Source organism: Sorex fumeus, unplaced genomic scaffold (genome assembly GCF_029834395.1).
Source record: "Sorex fumeus unplaced genomic scaffold, SorFum_2.1 ptg000063l, whole genome shotgun sequence".
Classification (NCBI taxonomy): Eukaryota; Metazoa; Chordata; class Mammalia; order Eulipotyphla; family Soricidae; genus Sorex; species Sorex fumeus.
The window spans coordinates 46,118,811-46,128,538 of NW_026606120.1; the positions used below are offsets into that span (position 1 = coordinate 46,118,811).

Below are 9,728 nucleotides of genomic sequence, written 5' to 3' on the forward strand. Positions count from 1 at the left end.
ATGGCCCTCCATAATCACCAGGAGGATTTCTGAGTACCATTAGGTATGGCTCCAAGATCCTCCCCGCAGAAAAAGTTGTGCTTTAAAATATACTACATATTTTACTATATGGGGCTAAATAGTACAGTGATAGTACAGCGGGTTGGGCGTTTGCCTTGAACACGGCCAACCGAGGTTCGATCTCTGGTATCCCATATGGTCCCATGAGCACTGCCAGGAGTGATTCCTGAGTTCAGAGCCAGGAGTAACCCCTGAGCATTGCTGGTGTGACCCCAAAAAAGACCCCCTTCTCCTCCCCCAATACACACACTACATTCAAAGTTACCAAACTAGAAAGTGGATTTTCAGGAGTCATATTATTTTTCTTTAAAACCTTATCTACATCCACTTGGTCATAGTTTCTTTACATACTGTGTGATAACTAAAAAATTGCCATCTCAGGGCTGGAGCGATAGCACAGCAGGTAGGGCGTTTACCTTGCACGAGGCCAACCAGGATTCAATTTCGAGGATCCCATAAGCTCTCCTGAGCATCACCAGGAGTAATTCCTGAGTGCAGAGCCAGGAATAACCCCTGAGCATCGCTGGGTGTAACCCTAAAAGAAAAAAAAAATTGGTATCTCAGAGTTACTGTTAACCAATTGCACATTTGTGATCTTTCTTTTTTTTTTTTTTAAATAATGCTGTATTTTTAATCCACACAGGTTGGCGAAAGCAGCTTTTGATGATGCAATTGCAGAACTGGATACGCTGAGTGAAGAAAGCTATAAGGACTCAACACTTATCATGCAGTTGTTACGTGATAATCTGACACTATGGACTTCAGACATGCAGGGTGATGGTAAGGACATTTTGAAGTTTATTGTCTTAGATGCTGGATCTTTAATACTCTTAGAAATTCATGGGTTTTTCTTTTTTAACTTCTGATTTTTGAATATCAGGCTTTAAGACTCAGCCTATATTTTAAACTATCAGATTTTACTGGCATTACAGGAAGTGATATTAAATACTGTCTTCTAATTGGGGCTATGAGACGATAAATGATCTTTTGCAAATGGGGATGTTTTTGTTAAAGAATTTTTTCTCTTTTACAACTTTTGTTGAGCTTAGCCTGATTTTTCTCACACTTTGCGTTTCAAGTATGGAGACAAGAAAGGTGGCCGGGGAGAGCTAAGCCTTTTCTTGTGGTGCTGGGACTCTAACATAGCTTCTCATGTGGAAGGCACAGTCCGTACTGCTAAGCTGCACCTTCATTCTCACAGCAAACCCCCTTCTAATTTCTGTGCCACATCTGGGGCCTATGGGGGCTGGAGATTACACTCGGGCCTCTAGCAAGCAGTGTGCCCTGCAGCCTATTGAGTTCTCTCTCTAGTCCATACTAGCAGTTTGATTTTCAGTATCAGGACTCCTCTTGAGTTTAGTTTTGAATGTCAGTCATTCATTTGACTGAATGGTGTCCTTTAGTCTAGATTTAGATCGTGTCAGTGAATATTTATGAAGCATCTGGATTCTGTAGAACAAAGGAAATTACTTACTATAGACCCACAAGATGTCTGGCTTAGTGTTTTATGTTTTAGAACTTTAAACAGTGTTTTGGGGTTTGGGGCCATACCTGATGGTGTTCAGAGAACTGTTTGATGCTGGGCATTAAACCTGGGCTTCCTGTACACACACAGCTCTTTTGAGCTAGCTCTCTGGCCCCTCCCAGATTACTTTTAAAATTTAATCTTATGATTTTGGGAAGGGGGGTCTGTCAGTGTTGGTTATAAATGTGAAAGCCCAGCATTGTTAAATATATTTTTATTTTGGGGCCGTATCCTGTCAAACCAAGAGGGAGTCTAGGAAGTGTGTTCCCTTTGGCAAACTGGTGCCATGTTAGAGACCGAATGCGTGCAGTCTACGCGCCCGGCTCTTTGAGCCATCTCTCCAACCTTACATTTGTTGATTTCTTTCTTCTTTTGGGGTGGAGCAAAAAACCCAAACAGGTGTGCTCGGAGCTTATCTTCTCAGGGTTCACTCCTGGTAATGCTTGAGGGATTATACAAATAAGTAAAAGCCAAGAATCAAAGCTTACTGCTTATGCAAGGCTAGCACCTACCCACAATATTCTAATAAACAGCATTTGTTTATTTTGGAATGGTAGGAGATTGACCTGGACCACAGAGCTCAGGGATTATTCCTGGCTGCACTTGGGAGTCACTCCTGGTGGGCTTCAAGGGCTGTATGGGGTGCTGAGGATTGAAGATTGAAGTACTCTACATGCTCTATTATCTTTCCAGCTCCACTTTTTTTGGTTATTGGGCCACACTCCACCGTACTCAAGGCTTAATTACTCTCTGGTTTAGCACTCAGGGATCATTCCTCGCAGTGCTCAGGGAACCACATGGGGTGCCTTTCATACAGGGCAAGTACCTTACTTGCTGTACTGTTTCTCTGGCCCCAATTATTTTGGGCTCATCAGACAGTGCTCAGGGCTTACTCCTGGTTCTTCGCTCAGGGATGATTCCTAATAGGCTCAGTGTAACATATGGGGTGCCAGATATCAGAACTGGGTTGGTCATGTGCAATGCAAATGCCCTATCCACTGTTCTATTGCTCTGGTCTCAATTTTTAAAGATTTTATTCTCTTATTCCCAAAGAAAATTTTGACATACTGAATAAGGGGCAGACACACTTATGCGTTGGTGATATGGGGATGGGGTGCAAATGTCAGTCTTAGTTGCAAAAATCTTTGAGTATATTATTCAAACAAGCAAGTATGCATTACTTGAAAATAGCTCTAGTCTTTGTTGGCCAAAGCAATATACGCTGCTTTCTTTTAAAAATTGAGAACGTTTTCTTTTTCAAAAACTTGTGTTTATTTTGGCCACACCCAGTGCTCAGGGACTACTCCTGGCTCAGCACTCAGAAGTCATTCCTGGAGGTGCTGGGGGCACCATATGAGATGGCGGGACTTGACCTCAGTGGGCCGCATGCAAGGCAAGCACCCTACCCACTGTACTATCGTTCTGACCCTAGTTAAGGGCATTTTAAACGTCCACCACTGGCAGATTGGCTAGGCATGTCCTCTATCATTTGAGCTGTCATCCAGGCTCTACATGCTGTACTCTGCAAAAGCATTTATATAGATTCTCTATATGGGTAACATGGTGTGTATGTTGTCAGTTGTTTTAGGAAGGATAGTCAAGTTTTTCACTTGAATTATGATACTAAGTCAGAGTCAGTGACTCAGTTTCTAATGCTAATAAGCTCTAAATTATTTAGGTATTGAAGCAAACCAGGTTAGGCATAAAATAGGTTCCATTGGTCATCTGCTGCATACTTTACCAACAAAGCCAGATGGAACCACACGATTTTTTAATGCCACCTTTCAGATAACTACTAGCAGTATGTGAAGTGCAGAGCCATATGTGAAGTGCAGAGCCAACCTTACTATCTCTGTCTGAACTAACAACTTATGGCTCCTTCAGCTTTAAAATTCTATTTTCCAGCAATTACTCAGAAAAATAGCCAAACAGTTGTGGGCTCTATACAGTCATCTCTTAACTCCGTTGAGATAAGTGCGTGTTTGAGGGAATAAAAGGGAAATAAGGGGTTCGGTAAGCACTATCCCTCCCATCTTTGGAGGTAATTTTTTTTCTCTTTTCTGCTTTTTTCCCCCCTTTTTTTTTTGATACATCTGTCAGTGTTCAGGATTGAATCCTGGTGGGCTGCGTGCAAGGCAAGCACCTGATAAGGGGGGGATTTTTTTTTCATACTTTCTCTTTTTAAGCTCTGCCCCCTGGGAGTGTTGTTCCAGGGCCCATTCTCAGTGATTCCCACCCTGGCTCTGGATTGTTGGGTGTGTGGGCCTTGAGTGCTAGAGGGTGGATGGGGCGCTATGAATCAGACTCACTGCCTCACACATACTAGGCTGTAGCTTGGGAGCTGCTCACAGCTCGGTGCTGTGACTGGCTTCTAGTGCTCTGGGGATCAAACCTGGGATTCCTAAGTACAAAATATGCACTCTAGCCCTTTGAATGGGTCTTCCTGATGCATATGTATTGTTGGTACCTATGCTCCTCCCCTCCTCTGCACATTTAGCATAGAGATCTCTCCTGGGTATTTTTTTTTTCAATGCTCAGGGGTTACTCCTGGCTCTGCACTCAGGAATTACTCCTGGCGGTGCTCAAGGGACCATACGGGTTTCTGGGATTTGAACCCGGGTCAGCCGTGTGCAAGGCAAACGCCCTACCCGCTGTGCTATCGCTCCCGCCCCAGATTTCTCTTGAATGAAATCCAGTTGCCTTGTATTCATTATAATTGAACAGTTATTTAAATTGGGTTGGTGCAAACTAAGAGCTTTGTCTAAAAATATGTAGAATTTTGAACTGTAGGGGCTGGAGCGATTTTATATATATGTGTGTGTATAGTTCACTGTGTACAGTGATATATATATAGTACATAGATATATAGTACATATATATAGTACAGTGGAATGGGTGTTTGCCTTGCACACAGCCAACCAAAGTTCCATCATGGGTACCCCATATGGTTCCTTGAGCCCAGCAGGCGTGATCCTTAAGCTCAGCCAGGAATAAGCGCTGAATGCAGAGCCCCCTTCCCCAAATTATGAAACTGTAGCACTGAAGATACAGTAAAATTGAGGAATGATCTGTGGGGTGGGGAGAAATGAACTGGGGTCCGGAGTGCTAGTCCAGAAGGTCAGATGCTTGCCATGTGAGTGGCCTCATCCAGGTCAATTCTGGCACCACAGAGGGCCTCTACACATACATGGCTGGGATTCCTCCTGAGTGCAGTGCCAGGAATAGCCAACCCATATACCATGAGGTGGTGGTTCCAACACCCAGACCCACAACCTCATCTCCCCCCACCCCCCATCACCCTTGTGCTAGGAAATGAATTACCAGTTTTCCAAATGTGTAAGGTAGCAATGCTTAAGTTGGTTTTTATGATGGAAGCAGTTTAGTGTATGACTTGTTATCATAGTGTTGGCAGTTTTCTAATGTGTTATTTGCATTTAGAATTGTTTGGATATTTTTTAGTTATGAAAATAGCATCAATACTTGAAGGTTTCTTTATAAAGAAAAATTTATGAGCTTTTACGTCTGTAACTTAATTGCAGAATGTGTTTCTGTCTATTCTAGTGTGTTGTAACATAATTCTTAAAAGATGCTACCACCTTTTCTCATCAAATGGTTTTAATCCTTTTCTTATAACCTGTGATTAGAGAACTACGTAAGTCCATAGAGAATTGTGTGTACTCACTAAACCCCTCCTACTCCAAAACGTAGGATGACTGAGCAAAGAAATGACTGATGAAATTTTTCTGTTCTTGTATCATTACCTTTTAAAGAGTATTTTCTTAAAGGTAATTGGAACAGATTATTTCTTAGAGTGAAGTTTGTATGAAAAAGACCAGATTTACTGCCCTGCCTCCAGTCATTGATGTTTTCCTTTGTCCTGCTCTTAGCTTATTTTCTTGTAATGTTGCTTTCATATGATTGTTCTCCCTCCCTTTCTCCTTGCAATATAGATTCCTAAAGGAAAATCCAACTCTTCCTTTCCTAAAATCTCTTTGTAAGTCATTGTCATGGCAGTGAATTCTGCTTTAGTTTTGGTTCTTCACTAATCATGCTTGCATATCATCATCCTATTGCTTACAAAACTGCCTGTCTATATTTTAGGATTATGTAAAACCTAAGACATACAAACGGCTATACCTGTTTCCCAAGTTTGAGCGTGAACATATTTGTGCTCAAGTTACTTGAAAATTTTGGCAATTCTTTGGTTGCTTCAGAGTTAATTAGCGTGTGCTCTATTGTTCTGCGTTAACCTTGTATTGGCAGTGTATTGTAGTTAAAGATGAGTAAATGTTTCTGTCATATTCTGAGTTTGCATTATTTTTATTTATAAATCTTGTTCTTAGGGGATTAATTGGGTGGGTGGACTTTCTGTTCTTAGCTCAGGAAATGGTTTTCTTTCTTTGCATGTCTTTTTCTACATACAAATCCAAAAGCCTTTACCATAAGTCCCTTTTTGTAATTACATGTCATTTCAGTGTTAACCATGGGGTGGGGGGCACATTGCTGGCGATGCTGTGGGCTACACAGTGGTGCTCAGGAGGCCATCTGGTGCTGGGGACTGAGCCAGGGCCTTGCATACGCTAGGCGTGTGCTCTAGCTCTGAGCATATTCCTGACCTTATGTCACATTTTTATCACATGTGATTTTTCCTAAATGACTATCTTAAACTAAAGCCTTGATGACATGACTGCGTTTATCATTTATTTTGGAGTTCTTTAAGACTGTCTTAAAACATTCCTCAGGATAAATACTTGGTAGGCAGTTGGTTTTAGTTTTTAAAGTGTCGGTTGACCATCCCGGTTAACTTAATAAGCAAGTTGGATGGATTGTTTTAAACTATTATGGTTGTTGGGATTGAGTTAAACTAGTAGCTGCAGGAACGAAGTGGCTTTTTAAAGCTCAGAAGACTGTATCTTTTTATTTATTTATTTATTTTTTTAGCCAATGCCTGCATGTTTATTTATTGTGGCTGGTTTACTTAATGCTTATTAATAGGGAGATGGTTATTCAGTGATTAGGCTGGCTTCCTATTGCATGTCATAGTGGAAATATGCAGGCTAATCATATTCAAAGGGAAAAGGAAAATGGCATGAGACAACTGGTTCAAATGCCCTTCTTGAATAACCTCAGTAGTCTGGTTTACTTGGAGCATGCTCTTTTGCTCTGGAGTTTACAATTTTGATTATGGTTTATGAAACCAATGAAGATACAAAATGTAAGCTATGTCTTTACAACAATCAAAACCCTCCCTCTAAACATAAAAAACTCTTGAAGCATTTTGTTGCTTAGTTCTTACGAGACATTTTTAATAACCAAGTGCTTATGTGAGTAAATTAGATTCTGGGGGAAAAACGCAAACATTAAAAAAGTTGATTATTTTAAGAGGTGAGGTTATTGAGAAAAGAGTATTTTGACCCAAGATAAACATGTAAGCTTGAAAATCATTATAAATGATTGTTATTTTGGCTGTCTATTTTGAGCTTACTTATAAAGTCATTGACTTTTACAACGCATCAGTTTATTTTCCTCATCCTGATTATTGAGCATTCAGGACCTCAATTTGGCAGCATCTCTTGACTAAGGCATCTCTGGTGTCAAGGATACTAGAAGCTCTTTGCCTGTCTATTAATACCTACTATAGCAATATTAATAAGAGTTTATGCTTGGAATGCCTTTGTTCCCACAGTAATTTAATTGGAATGAAATAATTGTCATTCTTCTTTCCAGGTGAAGAGCAGAATAAAGAAGCGCTGCAGGATGTGGAAGATGAAAATCAGTGAGACATAAAAAAAGCCAACAAGAGAAACCATCTCTGACCACCCCACTCCTTCCCATCCCATCCCCTTTGGAAAGTCCCCCATTGTCACTGAGAACCACCAAATCTGACTTTTACATTTGGTCTCAGAATTTAGGTTCCTGCCCTGTTGGTTTTTTTAAAAACAGTTTTCAAAAGTTCTTAAAGGCAAGAGTGAATTTCTGTGGATTTTACTGGTCCCAGCTTTTAGGTTCTTTAAGACACTAACAGGACTGCATAGAGGCTTTTTCAGCATTACTGTATTGTCTCCTGCCAGATGTGGCAAGATCACCATTAGAAATGGAAATTGCATTTGAAAGCCATTAGATGTCTAGTGATGCAAAACATCTAAGCAAGGTGAATCACACTATAGAAGCATATGTGGTATCATTTTCTTTTTCTAATTGTTTAAATCGAGTTTTATACCAATGTTTAAAATTAATTGGGTGTTAGCTTGAAGTGGTTAAAGGTTGGGAGTTTGTTGTAATGGTTTTCCTGTAAAAAAGTGTTTCAAACTCTGCTGAAATGTTGCTGAAAAGCATGGTGCTGGTAACAGTTCAACAATCCGTGGCTGCTCATTCTTGCCTACTTTCACTCCTCCCTCTGAAGCAGGTTAGCATTGAAGGTGGTATGGAAAAGCCTGCATGCGTGTTCAATTCTTTGTTTCTTCTCCTTCCCTCCCCCCAAGACCCCACTCCCCCTACACTCCTTCGCTCGCTCAACCTCTTTTGTTCAGTATGTGTAACTTGAAGCTAATTTGTACTACTGGATATCTGACTGGAGCCACAGATACAGAATCTGTATTGTTCTTACTGAAACACAGCATGGAATTAACATTAAACTTAAATAAAACAAACCTAAATTAAAAATGCCAAATACTATTGCGCCTCCATCCTTTATCCTTCTAAAATAAAATCTTTAGTCCAAACATATTGACGGTATTGTTTGCCTGACTGAAAAGATTTTTTTCCCCCTTCCATGAAACATTTGTCTTTCTCAAAGATGATGTATATTTGGGGGATTGAGTTGCCTCTAGTCTGGTGTTGTGAAGAAATCTCAGTAATCGAAGTCTCAGTGCATTACTTTCCTATTTTCTAAATCAGGTAACAACATAGTATTTATTTCAGTCCATAAAGTACAACATACGTATATATATATTGACTTGGTAATTCGAATATTGGTGGGGGACTGTCTTTAGCACGGGATATTTGTTTGTAACCAAAAAGGCTGAATGTGTCAGGATGACCCTTGGACTGAGATAGAAATACTCTGCCTCTTTCCCCCCTCCAACATTGGTGACATGAGAGAGTAATTAAAATTCATTCTTGATAGTACCTGTACTTGTGGTAAAATAACAGCATAGTGATTATTACCAGATACAATGTATAAGCAGCTTCTAGAGATTGTATAGCAATGTTTATAGGTAGCGTAGCTCACTCTAGCAAGCATTTACATCTGATTGGAATGACTTGTCTACAATTGATGTACTCCCGATTTTTAAACCAGTTGACTTGTTTTGAACATTGAGATTGTTTTCAATCTTGCTATTATAAATGGTGCTGCACTAAATTCGTTGTAACAGTTTTTACTTAAATATTTGCATGTGTATCTGTATGTTACATTTCTGAATTTCGTATGTCAGAAAAGCAGTTTTTCAGTTGGTAAATATTGTCCGTTTCTCTTCAAAGGGATGGTTCTACTTTATAATCAACATATGAGAAAACCAGCTTCATCATCACACCGGACTCATTACTAAATGAAATGTTGACATCCTGGGCTTATGTTCTTAGTAAAGATATAGGAGGAAAACAAATTAGTGATGTCCTAGTAGTTTTTCTTATTAAAACATGTTCTGTTGATAATTGCAGTAACTTTTGTGAATTGTTCTATCAGATAAATGGAGTTGATTGTATTTGAATCACAATTTTATCTTAAAGCTCTCCAAGAGATTCTTATTTATTTAGTTTTTAAATTTTATTTCCAAGAGATTTTTAGATCTGTTCTTTTTTAAGTCATTTCCAAGTACTGTTTATCTTGGTTGAAAATGGAAGGAACTCAGAAATTTGTTAGCTCTAAATAACTTACAGAAAGCCACTACTTACATGGCCTGTAAAGACCATGGTGGTGGTCTTAATCACTTAAAGAAACCACTAATGGGATATTAGTTCCTGTTCCCACTGTAAATACTTTTGATGCATGAATACCTGGGCTTGAAGAGTAAACATAAAAGCAGTTTTACAAAATGGTTTAGCTTTCAGGGATATATATGGTTTAGAGGGTTGGAAAGTGCTTTGCAGTTTGCTTTGGTCCTGGGTGGGTGGGAACCTTGGGTTTGATCCCCAGTTCCGT

The 9,728-nt window shown here is 39.8% G+C and overlaps 1 protein-coding gene across 2 annotated transcripts in view; it reads left to right on the forward strand.

Annotated features, from left to right (window-relative positions):
• The window catches only part of YWHAE (tyrosine 3-monooxygenase/tryptophan 5-monooxygenase activation protein epsilon), a 47,155-nt gene extending 38,846 nt beyond the window's left edge, over window positions 1-8,309 (forward strand). The window contains exons 5-7 of one of the 2 annotated variants that reach the window (XM_056127363.1): window positions 704-840; window positions 5,536-5,579; window positions 7,313-8,309. In XM_056127363.1, the coding sequence (XP_055983338.1) occupies window positions 704-840; window positions 5,536-5,543 (145 nt within the window). In that variant the 3' untranslated portion in view covers window positions 5,544-5,579; window positions 7,313-8,309. The remainder of the gene's footprint in view (window positions 1-703; window positions 841-5,535; window positions 5,580-7,312) is intronic. The other variant, XM_056127362.1, reaches the window with a different exon arrangement.
• Window positions 8,310-9,728: the final 1,419 nt, after the last annotated feature.